The 15,148-nt window shown below is 38.6% G+C and overlaps 1 protein-coding gene across 1 annotated transcript in view; it reads right to left on the minus strand.

Annotated features, from left to right (window-relative positions):
- LOC147747108 (vitamin D3 hydroxylase-associated protein-like) overlaps positions 1–15,148 on the minus strand; it is a 458,139-nt gene that overhangs the window by 41,924 nt on the left and 401,067 nt on the right. Inside the window, exon 13 of the mRNA XM_086952359.1 lies at positions 3,964–4,072. Within this exon, the coding sequence (XP_086808485.1) occupies positions 3,964–4,072 (109 nt within the window). The remainder of the gene's footprint in view (positions 1–3,963; positions 4,073–15,148) is intronic.

The raw sequence follows: 15,148 nt of genomic DNA on the forward strand, positions 1-15,148 counted from the left end.
TTTTTCAAAGTACCTTATTTATTTTTCATACAAATCCATTGTTACCAATTAATTGGATTTGTTATAAATATTATTTAAAGTTCCATAATTTACTTTTTTATCTGGTTCCAAACTATTTTTATTTTTAATGTATGCATTCACATGGGCTTTCTTATAGAATACCTAAGCTTGCTACAGTGAAAATTGCTTTGGATTTTTTTACTGAAAATACATGTTTAACATTAAACTTTTACATGTCTTACTTTTAAATATCATGCACTCTGCCTTAAAGGCAACAAAGCCTAATTAGAGGTGGCTTCTGAATATATAAAAGGAAGATTTAACCTGTCAAAGCTGTTTTTTTAACAGTCTGAATTCGCAGTTTAAAACTATAACAGCCAGGCTATAAATTGTAGGCCTCTAGTCATGTGTGCACTATCACTGTAGTAGATGGCACAATGGATATGGCGGTACTCAGGTGACAATTAACTAACAAGCCCTGGGTATACTTTATACAATATAATAGGGATCTATATGTCAGCTAAATACGCCAATTAGGGGTTTGCCAATTTCAATGTGTTAAAAGAGAGAGCACTGTCACTTTACCAGTGAATAACAGGTATAAAGTGCACTGCAGCAAAAATAGTCGATATAAAAATATGGTGGTACATAGCACAAAAAATGGTCATTTCCTATAGGGACAATCCTGTAATATTTCAGTATTTGATGGTAGGTATTTTCTAAGGGGATGGAGGTGAAGGCGAATATGATAGTTTGATTCATGGAGAAAACCAGATGAATCTCCCATTATTATCTTTACTCATAATGGTATCCAACAGTCATCAGCAGTAACAGAGAAATATTTATAACTGAGTACAGAGACATCTTTCTGTATGAACACTGAGTCTCATCATATGAGCCTGTGCCCTCACAGAATAACAAAGGAATTTGTGAAAATGGGATAACTCCATGGAATTGCTGGCTTAAAGTGATAACTAAAAGGATAGCTTACAGGTTAACAAAACACACCACTACATAGATAATCCTTTGTGGATTCCTATGAGAAAACAGAATCTATGACAAAATATGGACTACAAAAATATCTACCTACCAAAATATCGCAACAAAAATATTGATTACATTAATATCGAGATCCTATCTCTAACAAGGTAAGTACAAATTATCGAAAAAATAATATCGGTGTCAAAATATCGTTTTTTTTTAAATATCGTTTTTTTAAAATTAAAAAACATAGAATATTAACAAAATAATACTTATAAACATAGTTAAATATATATCATAATATTTAAAATTAATAAATGTAATAAAAACTAATAATAATAAATATATAATACAAAGTATATATTTCATTAATAATACCTCTAATACATTATTTTAATAAATTATAAATAAATGAAAATATAATAAATTAAAAATAAATGTATATATATCAAATAATATTATAAATACCAATGAATAAAAATGTAAAACAAATAAAAAAATTAAATACATTTTGGATAGCGTACGGGTACAAATGACTATTCCCACTCCAGAGAGTGCAACAGTAGGGAAAGTATTGGATAGCGTAGGGGTAACAATTACTATTCCAACTCCAGAGAGTGCAACAGTAGGGAAAGTGTTGGATAGCGTAGGGGTAAAAATTACTATTTCCACTCCAGAGAGTGCAACAGTAGGGAAAGTGTTGGATAGCATAGGGGTAACAATTACTATTCCCACTCCAGAGAGTGCAACAGTAGGGAAAGTGTTGGATAGCATAGGGGTACAAATTACTATCCCAACTCCAGAGAGTGCAACAGAAGGGAAAGTGTTGGATAGCGTAGGGGTAACAATTACTATTCCCACTCTGGAGAGTGCAACAGTAGGGAAAGTGTTGGATAGCGTAAGGTTAACAATTACCATTCCCACTCCAGAGAGTGCAACAGTAGGGAAAGTGTTGGATAGCGTAGGTCTAACAATTACTATTCCAACTCCAGAGAGTGCAACAGTAGGGAAAGTGTTGGATAGCGTAGGGGTAAAAATGACATACTTATAAATAAATGTATTTTTTTAAATAATAAAAAACTCAACTATTAAATAAATATAAACCATTTACAACTACCAATACATAATTATTAAAAACATGATTAGCAAAATATATTTAAATAAAAATATTAAAAATACCATTTAACACCTTGGCTGCTAATGGTTTTCCCCTCCTGTGCTAACATTTTATGAATTCCTCTATTCATGATGAGCTCAGCTCGTCATAAGCACAGCTCAACTGTGCCTCATGACGAGCTGAGCTCGTCATGAGCATCGAAGGGGTTAATAATATTTAATTACCAATTAATAATTAATTAACAATTGTATAAGTAACAAAACAATTAATTAAAAAACATTTTTCCTTAATTACATTTACATTACTTCCCACCCTATTCCCCTATGAACCCACAACCCGCTACAGAACATAATAATCAATTAATCAATTAATTAAAATAAATTACCAATTAATTACAAATAATTATCAATTAATTGAAATATAAGTATAATTCCTACTAATTAATAATTAATTTAACATAATTAAATTACTTCCCACCCTATTCCTCTATAAACTCACAACCCACTACAGAACATAATTATAAATTAATCAATTAATTAAAGTTAATTACCAATTAATTAAAAAAAATTACCAATTAATTAAAAATAATTTATAATTCCTACTAATTAATAAATAATTTAACATAATTAAATTACTTCCCACCCTATTCCCCTATAAACCCACAACCCGCTACAGAACATAATTATCAATTAATCAAATACTTAAAATTAATTACCAATGAATTAAAAATATTTACCAATTAATTAAAATAATTCATAATTCCTACTAATTAATAATTAATTTAACATAATTAAATTACTTCCCACCCTATTACCCTATAAACCCACAATCTGCTACAGTACTAAAATACAAAATTTCATCATAATAAATTCAAAACATTATAAATACATAATAATATACACAAAAATAATATAAAAATCGATATTAGTAACATCGAAATTATTCACATCAATATTACTAACATCGATATTTAACACTTCGATATTACTAATATCGATATTAAATCTATCGATATTACTTACCTTCTATATTATGTCCCTTTGATATTTAAACTTCGATATTATTGTATGTCGATATTTAAATATCAATATTTTGTCTGATAACCGAGGAAATAAACTCAATTTTATGATGTTTGGTAAAGGCAAGAAGGATGAATACCTGTGTGAAAGAGTTTAAAATACAAATTATACAAATGGCTAGCGCAAAGTTTTAATTAAGAAAGGAAGGTGTGTCTGTGGTGAATGGGTTAATATCAAAATGACCAAAAGTAAATGAAATGGTTTGTATATTTTTATGAAACCAGTGATTGGGAAAATTGAGAACTATTTTTACCATCAACAGATGTCTGAAATCCTAAACCAGTTTTCATCTAGACTGGGGTGATTTTTTAATACGACTTTTTAGATGATCATAAAATGCTGTGAAGAACAGTCAAGAAAGAGAATAAAAGCATCATAAGAGAATTGGGACTCACGAGAAATTTCAATAGAAGACGATAATTGAAAGTATTACAAATGATTCAGAAGTTATTCTAAGATTGTGAAATAATATGGTTACCTTTAAATGATCAAAAGTACATGCTATAGTATGTGGGGTATTTCCTGTGTGAACTATTTAATGCCATATGTGGTATGGAAAGAGATGAATAGCATTAAGATAGGGGCATTCTTGAATCTTAGTTGGATCATTATGGATGTTAGAATGGAGCTGGGGATTAAAGGAGGAAATTGTGTGGATTGTTACTATACATAAACGTGTATTGAAATAAAGCTATCACTTACGTTCCCTCAAAAGGGCCCCCTTTTTCCTAATAAACAAAGAGCTAGTCACAAAATGCATAAAAAATTACATCGCTTTATAGTTACCAGTCATTTTTCCCAGAAAGCCAGTGTTCACGGCAGGGCCCATGGCTGGGCACAGTAGAACGTCCAGCTTTAAGGATTTCCATTCATTAGCAAACTCCTCACGGTATATCTAAGAGGGGTGGATAACAAATGAATTATTGTAAAATTAAACAGTGTTTGAGATTTTCATAGTACACTTTTTTTTAAAACATACCCTATTAACATATAATTAAGAAATGTGAGCATTGGCCAACGGTCACACAGTGATTTGTGTAGAAAGCAAGAAAGAAAGAAAGAAAGAAAGAAAGAAAGCAAGAAAGAAAGAAAGCTAGAAAGAAAGAAAGAAGAAAAGAAAGGAAGGTCAGAGAGAAAGAAAGAAAGGGAGGTGTTGAATTCAGTAAAATAAAGATGATAGATCCTTGTTGTAATGTTCATGTAGTATATTTATTCTTGGTATTAGATAGTCAGGTACAGCATTCAAGTAGGAATGTAATATGGTAAGAAACCCCACCGGGAGCAGATAACTTCCTGCTCAGCCTCCAGGTAACTGATAAATCCCTTGAATAGCAACAGGTAGAATCATGGATGACATCACAGAGACATGACATAGGCAAGCAGACACTAACACTAAGGAGGGACAAAGAGAGAGGAAGAGCAGGATATAACACACCTCCCTCCTTTAATTGAAAAAAATGAATACGATGAAACAGAAGAAGGAAGAAGCAGAAAGGCAGGAGAAAGAAAGAACATAAATGCACCAGAAATAAACACCCTCTTCAACATGATGGAAAGAAGAGGTAACATCAAATGGGAGCAGGTACAAAGGTTGTACAAGCACCGTAAGCTAACAAAAGAATGTAAGCTTAAATCAAATGAAAACTGAACATCTCAATACAAATGAGCAAAGGTACAGTATGGATCAGTACCGTAGATAGAAAATGAAATATCAACTCCTCAAATTCAAATATTTTCTATTCCTCTAAAATAAAGCACAATAAAAATGAGCCCAACTCCTCAAAGTAAACACATGAACTCCTCTAACCATAGAGCACAGTAAAAGTGGTCCATGACAAAACGGCTCTTCACAGAAAATGCACAACTTCTCTATCAATAGAATAAAACTGAGCCCATGCAGCTCCTCACAGTAAGTAACAGAAAATCAGCAATAAAACTGAGCCCTGCGGCTCCTGACAGTAAATAGATGAACTCCTCTAAACATAGAGCACTATAAGTGGTTCATCTGAAATGACAATAAAATTGAGCCCCTATGGCTTCTAATAGCAAGCACATGAACACCTCTAACAATAGAGCACTATAAAGTGGTTCATAACAGAAATAAACATTAAAATTGAGCATCACTCTAGCTCATCATCACTAAGAATGAAAACAAATTGGAGCACCTCAACATAGTTGAGCACATAAATGACCCCAATAAGCATAACGCCTACAAATCATCACCAAAATTAAAGCAAATGAGCACCTCAACAAAGGTTGAGCACAAACGTGGCTCCAGTAAAGTAGGCAATAATAGAATAAATTATTTCAAAATGCATCACTTGCAAATCCACACATAAAAGAACATGTAACAGCATACATATAGTCATAGTCATACATTCTTATATAGCGCGCAGTTCACCGCAAGGTCTCATGATGCTAGCAGCTAAAGGATGGAGGACATCATATGTAACCTAGAACCAGAATTATAAGCATAGAGCATATAATCGATATTTAGCACAACACAGTACTTCAAAGAAGCATCATGACTGACACACGCACTGTAAATTAAAACAATAATAATAAAGCAGGCCAATCCTTCACGCAAAGTACTTGAATAACGCACTCAAGGATAAATGACAGCGCAAACAACACATTGCATAACTTAGGAAATATGCTAAATTGTTTACATCTTAAACATAACAAATCAAAATAATAAAAGTAGTCACCGTTGTCATTTGAATGAAGGGAGACACAAACAGCTCTGTAGAAATCTCCATGGGAAAACGTAAAGAAAATCAAACAGTACCTTGTTGGAAAACACCCTTTTTTCCCAGGAAAATAAATAAATAAATAAATAAATCATGAAGCAGCGCACTCCGGTGAGCGATTTCTCACCCGGGTTGTAGATCCAAAAACGTAGTGTAATGTCAGAAGTTAATGGTGTGCAGATCAAGTTCCAATTCTCGAAGTCAGGAATGTAGACAGACTCCCAAATGGTGTAGAGCCAAGCGCTGGCATGTGAATTCCAGCACAGTTTGCAGAGTATGCTCAGGACGTGGTTGGCAGAAATAGGCATCAGGTCTCAGCGTAGGCCACACAGCAAGCCAAATAACAAAGTAGAATAGCCGTCTCTTCACTCAAACTGCTAGCGCACAACCTCCAAGGTACCGAAACATGGAGTTCACACAGATTGATGCAGGCAGACGTTAATTTTAATTGCAGGTTGTAACGGTCCCAGTTAGTAGCGCTTTTGTAAACAGGAGACCTTTAAACAGCAGGTTGTCACAAGTTGCGCAGGCCATAAACTGAAGTCTCAAAGTGAGCTGACAATCTTTTAAACAGCAGATTTCAGAAATAGCAGGGGCACACTTTCATTTAAACAGGAGTTTGCAGAAGTAGCACAGGCACACCTAGGACAGACAGCAGCAGCCACGTTACTCACGTAAAACGCTGACTCACTAGATGAAAACAAGGAGTCATTTAAGTTTGCTCTAGTGCCAGATGATTTAGTAGTAGTATTACTTCAGCAAAGGTTATTCCAATGCTCTGGGTTGAGACTGTCCGTTGGAACCAGACACCGGTGGGGCACCCAGACGCAGGAAAGTAATTTTAAACGTTTCTCTTCTTGTCTTTGGTTGCAATGATGATCTCTGAAGTTCCTTTTCTTTTAAATGGGTCCTTCTTTACCTCGTCGCCAGTGTTGAATTCAGTAAAATAAAGATGATAGATCCTTGTTGTAATGTTCATGTAGTATATTTATTCTTGGGATTAGATAGTCAGGTACAGCATTCAAGTAGGAATGTAATATGGTAAGAAACCCCACCGGGAGCAGATAACTTCCTGCTCAGCCTCCAGGTAACTGATAAATCCCTTGAATAGCAACAGGTAGAATCATGGATGACATCACAGAGACATGACATAGGCAAGCAGACACTAACACTAAGGAGAGACAAAGAGAGAGGAAGAGTAGGATATAACAGGAGGTCAGAGAGAAAGAATGAAAGAGAGAAAGGGCATAAGTTGTTCATTTAATTTACTAAGCAAAAAGATAATAATGTAACAACTGGTATCTTTTTTTTCACTTCCCTGAAGTTCCCAATTTTCTTTTTCTTTTTTATTAAAGTTTTTTATTAAAACAACAATGATCTGCATGTATAAATTTACAATCTTAGTGCTACTTCTTTACAGTCACTTGATATACAATTCTACATTGGTGCACATATGACTTTAACAACATTTCATGTCCTCATCTGAGTCGCCTTCTTCTTCTGGGCACATGCAGATGTTCCCCCTATATACGTTCCACTTTCCCCACACCCTTCCCCATTTTTGGGGGCATTTCCTATTGATAAATGTGGCCTTCTCCTCTACCATAATGATATCCATATATTTACACCAATTCAGTAACGTCGATACGATCGACAGTCCCCACTTTTGCGCTATGTTCCGTTCAGCTATTATCATGCCAGTCGTTGCCCACTGGCGTTTGGCGTGATTAAGGTCTGTTGGACTCCAGACGTTAGGAAGGCAACGGGACGTGTTTCTCATGACTTCTGCGGTAGTTCTTACCACTGCCTGCTAGTATGATGTAAGTTTTTTGCAGTCCCATAAGTTGTGATTATAGGTACCCATTTCCCCACAGAAGTGTAGGCAACCTGGGTCAGGAGCCCTTCAAATTTTGTGTAATACCGTCTGTGAGTAGGAGGTCCTGTGTAGTATTTTATATTGCACCAATCGCAGTCTAGAGGAGATTGGTCCCTCCTTCAGTGATGCCAACTAAGCATGGGCGAATTTTGTGAATTGGCAATTCGCGAATTTGCAGATTTGCGAATTGGCAATCCTCAAAATTCGCGAATTCACACGAATTTGCAGATTTTTTTATTTTTGCGTGTTTGCGGGTGTTCGAGAGGCGCTTTGCGTGTTCGCGGGTGTTCGCGAGGCACTTTGCAATTTTGCGGGGGTTTTTTTGCCTGCTTAATCACTGCCACCATCTCATTTTTTATGCCCATCTGCCCTCTGCATCACTTGTTTCTGTGCCCTTCTGCCCCACTCATTTTTGTCCCCTTCTGCCCTCTGTCCCACTTTTGTGCCCTTCTGCCCTCAGCCCCACTTAAAATGGCGCCGGCAAGCTGCCAGCGCCATTCTAAAATAGCTAGAAATAGCTAGAAATAGCTTCAACAGGAAGCACTAATAGATAAAGTAAAGCAGGTGCTCCAGTTGAAGGTCAAATTAAGTTACACAATCATTAATCACCCCAAGTTTGTGGTGATTAATGATTGTGTAACTAAATTTGAGCAGCACCTGCTTAACTTTATCTATTAGAGCATCCTGTTGAAGCTGACTTTTGTAACTATTTTAGAATGGCTCTGGAAGCTTGCCGGCGCCATTCTAAAAGAGGTACAAAAGTCAGCTTGAACTTTTGACCCAATCCGTTCCGTTCGCGGATTTGCGTTCGCGGATTTTGTGGGAAATTCACGAATTTCGCGGTTTGCGAATTTACCGAAAATCCGCGAAATCCACGAGCGGAACGCTCATGCTTAATGCCAACGCCTCTCACTAGTCGGGTCATCCGTGTCTCCCAGCACTGACTGCCAAAGTTCCCTGAGCCGGTCAAGTGGATCTGCTCGGTTGTTAATGATTTTTTTATATGTTAGTGAGGTCGCTTGTTTGTGCAGGTAGTCAGTAAGTAGTCGGTCCTCTAGAGGGGATGATTCCGGGAGCGTCTCAGATGTGGGGAGGGGTGCTTCTATCGCCTGTTTAATTTGCACATATCTGAACTGTTCGCTTGGAGTAATTGTGTAATGCTCCTTCAAATAGGTGAAATGGATGACTTTCCTATTATGCCAGAGGTCCCCAACTCGGAAGATTCCGATCAGATCTCATTTTTTAAATCCTTTGCTGTTGCCCAGTGTTCCCAGTTTACTTGTATCCCACAAGGGTGTGTGTTTTGTAAGTGCCTGACCAACCCAGGTGTCTATTTACCGTGTGCCATATGCGGATAGTGTGCGACGCTAGGCCCATAAGGTCACAGGCTTTCTGATTATTGTTAAGCGCTCTATTGACACCTCCTTTCCCTAGAGTCATTCTGTCAAGGTGGTAGGCCAGGTCCGTGTCTGGCACGTAAAGCCATTAATTGATGACTCTGAGTTGTGAAGCCCAGTAGTACGCTTTGATATCAGGCAGGGCTATCCCGCCATCATACCAACTCCGCACGAGTTTATTCGCTGCTATTCTTGCCGGTTTGCTATCCCATAGGAGAGCTACAACATCCAAATTCACTGCTCTAAAATTTGAGTCAGGGACTGAATATTGCTTATTGTGTAGGGCATAAAGAAATCTGGGCAGAGCCATAATTTTAAAAAGAGCAGCTCTTCCTAGTATGGTGAGTGGTAGTGCTTTCCAGTGCTTAATATAGCGCTTCAGTTTTTTCAAAGGGGCCTGTAAGTTAAGTGTTAAAAATGTGTCACGATCCGATGTTACATGTATGCCATGGTACTTTAAGCTGTCTGTGACTATTTGGACCTTGCATCCTTTAGGGAGTCGTGGGGGCGGTTCATGTAATATGTACAGCACCGACTTGACCCAGTTAATGGCATATCTGGAGACTCAACTAACTGTTATAGTTTTGTCGATAGATTACATTATAAAGAATGTGAAAGGGAGAGGAAAACAGAATATCCCTTTCACTACAAACAGACATCAGCATGTAATGATATTAGTGGATTCACCACTGAGGCAAAAACCTGCAACAGTTTGTGGGGCAGATATATAAAACCCTTACAACACTTTTACGCTGCCGTTGTGTCACTTTTGTGACGCCGCGGCGACATAAACCATGCGCCACGTTGCGACTTATTTACAACGTGTCGCATCTAGGCATATGCGTCACGTTGTAAAGCACTGCGCCACATGAAATTTGTGTCAGGTTTCATGTGGGCATTCCGTCCCAGTTTGGGTGTTCCGTTGGAGCAGACTTGAAGCCGGCATAAGGCGTGACGCATCATGTTGGAGATAGGCCGGGTTGGAACAGTGCTGGAGTTGTGTCGTGCCCCCAACATGACTCTCGCAGTGTGCCAACCTCATCACACATCTGCCTATCGTGTGCCATGGCGCACCGCTTTGTAAATGCGGCACATCCATGGTGGCCCACGGGTAGTTTTGTGTGACGCATCTTTCTTGGCGCATCCCTGCTGATTTGCAGGGATGCGCCAGAAGTTGTAAATCTGCCCCCAAAAGCATAAAAAAGCTAGAGTAATCATTGATTTGGTCCTTTTCATGGAAGACAAAAAACAGTAAAGATTTACCTCTTTCAATAGAGGGTGTTTCAAAGGATGAAATACATTTTTCAACTCCAACGAAGGACTCAACTTATGTCCCCAAGGGGAGAGTGCAGAAATTCTACTTATGTGAGTCTGTCAAAATAATCACTGAACAAATTGCAGATAGTACAAAATGCTGCAGTCAGAATTTCTTTTCATCCCTATCTGTCTTTTATATTCCTTTATTTTCCTTTATTTTCCTTTGTCTTACAGCGCTGGGATGCTCAAGAGTAGCCATGCGCTATAGAAGAAGGTATTCATTCATTCATCTGGGGATTTTCCACACAATCCTGGGGCTTTTATGTTGACATTTGTATATACAAAACATGAAACAGGAATGTCTACTCTGTCATGTGGCAGGAGCTGAGATGACTCAGAGTAAGCTGAACAGGGCAGAGAAATACGAGAATGCAAAAACAGCAAATAGGCATCCATTGTTCATTCTTGAGAAATCTAATGGAACAGAAACCTCAGCTGTTTCTATGCTCTAATACCTCCAGTTATTCGAACTAGCCATATTTATCATTTCGCACCTTTGTGGCCTTTCATTAGACTCTTAATTTTGTTCAATTGTCTCTAGTTAAATTACGTGAGGCTATTGTGACAACAGCATTGATTTTTTTTGCCAAAGTTAGCATTCAATAGTTAATCTATAGATCTGTGCAAAAATGAGCACACTCAAATACCCGTTCAGCTCTACAACAGTGTCCCTAGTATGGAAACTGGGAAGAGATTATGAGAAGAGTGAGAAGCAGAGGTTGCCATTTGTAGGAGAGTTAAGGATGGAGCGAGAAGACCGATAGGAATCCCTCAGACAGCTCAGTTAGCCTATAATTCAGCAAAAATAGATAATATCCAAAACCTGCCTGAACAGCATGGATTTAGCAACAACCATCCTCAGTTACCAGGACCAAAGAAAGTGGAGCAATGTATTTAGGTTATCCTGGGGCACTTGTACTCAAGATGAACGCATCTGCAATAATAGACTGGAGCATAAAATATAACAAGGTGAAATTTGCTGTGATGGAGCAGAAGCATCTGTTGCGGGTGAAAACTTTACCAAGGTACCAGCATCTGTTTAAGGTGCACATACCCATGGGTATTATTTGAGGCACTAAGAGTGTGTCATTCTAGACCATAGTGAGAATTGGGTTACTAGAGGGTGAATTTCCCCGTTATGGACAGGGGGAAAGTCATATCATTACTGCATTCTCATGGAGCCTCCTGTCTACCTTGCACTTCACAGAAGCAGGCACATTGTTGAATCCAACCTGCAATATATTAGTTGCTTGAAGAACCTTCAATATTTCTGTGGCCCCTTCCATTCATACAGTTCCTACATGGCACTGCCTCTTTAACCATTTTCCTTTTGGTTACTTATGGCTGTCTTAACCTTCTATTTCACAGTCATCACTTGGAACCTGTAAGAAATTAATTGAGGAGGGTAAACCACTCCTCAAGCAGCAACCACAATCCTTGTTAGAGTGAAGTCATAAGCAAACCCTAAACTAACCTGTGCTCAACCCTCTGGTATCTTGGCACAGAGCAGTCAGGATTAACTTAGAGGCAATGTGTAAAGTATTTATGCAGCACTTCACACAGTAATAAAGGGAAAAAACATCACAAGAAAAATCCCACACCTATTTGGAAAAGTAGAGTAATATCTAATAAAGAGTTTGACACCAAAACAACAAAAAACAATTAGTAGAGCCCAAATGTGCAATTACACAGCTTAAGTGAAAATAGCACCAAAAAGCACAAGGCACCAACTGCAGTTATTTGGTCGTAGGAGACCAGGTAAGAGTCACAAGTTCAGGTGGAGTGTTGGCCTGATACAAGGAGAAGGATAGCCCGCTGAAAGAGTTACCTTTACAGTCTAGCCGTTCAAAATAGAGGGGTCTGCTAGGAGTAGAGAGAGCATTGCAGCTTGTTGTCAAAGTAGAGTGGTCATTGTGGATGGTAGTCCCTGTGGTTCGAAGTTCCTGTCGGCATTGTGGATAGTCCTTGCTTGTGCTTCGCATTGACAGTCCCTGTGAGTGATCAATGTTGTAGAGCGAAGAGTTGGTTCACCTGAACTGGTGGTGGGTGCGATTGGCAAGGTTTTGGTACCAACTGACCCATTCATGTTCATGAAGAGCCCAAAAAACTTCAGGGGAGATCCACTGAGGCCATAGCAAGGGTACAGACCCTAAGGGCCCCCACTTGGGGGCTGGAAACTCACTCCAGCAGAGGCCAACAGGGCTCAAGCAGGTCCTGGTGCAGGCTCATTTGCAGTTCTAGGCAGCAGGTTAGCTGGGCAGTTGAAATAAATCTCTGGAGCTTGCTATGTCCTTGTTGCTCAGAACAGGAGTTCAGCTGGTTGACCCTTGGAGTCACTTCAGACTGGGATGAAAGGTGCAGGTGCAATCTTCCTTCTCAGCTAGCAGAGTAGCAGACATAATAGCAGCACAGAATCAGGGCAGAAGAATGACAGTCCTTGTCGCTGCAAAGCTGCAGATCAGACCTCTGTCAACAAAGGAGCACAGCAGTCTTAGTTTTGTACCATCCACAGGTCCAGGAGTGTCATGAAGACTTGGTGTTTGAGGTTCAGGCAGTATATCTGGTGCATTATTTGAAGTGCACATATGTTCTGCCTCCCCAGCTCTGACTCCAGACTAACTACAGGGTGCATGCAATCCTTTATGTGAAAGTAGGACACATCCTATTCAGGTGTAAGTGGGGATGTGACTAACTGCACCATCCCATCCTGCCAGTGATGGCCCATCCAGGCACACTTAAGCTCTTTACTGTCTGTAGCTGTCGAGGAGGAATACACAAAGATCAGCTGCCAAATACCCCCATTCATGTGGCCCAGAGACTAGCTGCTGGCAGTAAATAGCTAAGGCTGGAAAATACCCACTTTCTAAAAGTCAGAAAGAACCTGGGACTATGTCCGAGACATCGAGTGCACTACATGAAAAATCTCTCAGATGAGAGTGTAAACAAAATTAAATCAATGTATTATGGTCCAAATCAGCAAATGCTGAAAGTCACCAACAGCCTCTCGGTGCCAGTGAGTTAGTGAGCATGCAATGAAGTTAGTGATTTTTGTCTACTCGATATCCACGATGTCCCTCAATGTACATGTTCCCTAAAATTCACAAGAGTTTGAGTGATCCACTCTTAAGGCCCATTGTCTCAGGGTGCGGGTCACTTCATGAACCTCTTGGTCACTACTTGGACTCTTTTCTTCAGAACATTGTACAAGCAGGCGATACATATCTAAAGGATACTACTCATCTCCTACAATTGCTACAGAATATTATGCTACTTGATTCGACAGAAGTAGGGCTGTGCACTATTGATGTGGTAGCATTGTATTCCACATTCTGAGGGATTCAAGGCTTCTCCGACAAGATGATTTACAAGCAAACAATTTTTTTTAACTTGAAATACTCCAATTTTCATTGTATCACAGCTACTTCAAATGGAAAGACAAATATTTTCTTCAGTCCAAGGGCACCTCAATGCATTCTTTCTGGGGCCCCCAGCTACGCCAATATTTTTATGATGAAGTTTGAGTTCTGACATATTCTAGCAGACAAAGATTGGAGCAACAACCTATTACGTTATCGTAGATACATAGACGACATCCTTATTATTTGGCATGGCACTTCAGTCACTCCTAGAGAAAACGTATAACTCTTGAATACCAAACACCCCCGCATTAAGTGCACTTTTAATATGGATCAACTTTGTTTATCATACTTGGATGTCATTATTGACATTGAGGGTTAAGGCATCAAGACCTCTTCATTCAAGAAACAAACTGATCGGAACAATACTCTTTTGCCATCTAGTTTCCATCCTTTTTCTCTTAAGAAACACTTGCCTTATTCACAATTTCTATGAGCTAAACGCATCACATCGGATGCTTCTCAACTTCCTGTTGTTCTTTAAGAATGCAAGGCAGGATTTAAGTAGCGAGGTTACCCGAATTAAATATTAGATGAAGTTGAACACTGTGTGCAAGTTTTGCAAAGGGGCAAGTTAAGGATGAAATGACTTAAAGAATCTATTAAAAGAGAAGTATTCGTGTCAACTTTTTCAACTTCATCTTCAGCCATCAAAAATGTGATTCTGATACGTTGGTACTTACTTCAATTAGAACCTGAGTTTCATGGAATTTTTTTGCAACCTCCCGTTTTTGCTTACAAAAGGTTACAGGACCTCAGAGAGCTTTTATCTAAACCAGTCTCACCTTCAGTATCTGAACATAAAGGCATGGGCCCATGCCATAGTTGTTCACATTGCAATAATACGCTGGTCGGCAGCAATAGCACTCATTCCTTGTCTGGTAAACTGATTACACTCCAATTTACAGCTGATTGTAATAGTCATCATGTCATTTAGGCTATTGGTTGCCCATGAAGTTTATACTATGTGGGCAAAACAGAAAGAACTTTACGTACCCGCATTACCGAACACAAAAGCCGACTAAGACCAAGAATTTAAACTCACCACTCATCATCATCACTCCATTGCCCAACTGAGATTCACCATTCTTGTAGCGGTAAAACCTCAGGTGGACAGAGACATGTCCAAATTACTGCCACAACATGAGACATATTGGATTCGTTTTTTTGATACAATGACACCTAGAGGCCTCAATGAAAGGATAGAATTGTCAT

Source organism: Lissotriton vulgaris, chromosome 1_1 (assembly GCF_964263255.1).
Source record: "Lissotriton vulgaris chromosome 1_1, aLisVul1.2, whole genome shotgun sequence".
NCBI classification, from domain to species: domain Eukaryota; kingdom Metazoa; phylum Chordata; class Amphibia; order Caudata; family Salamandridae; genus Lissotriton; species Lissotriton vulgaris.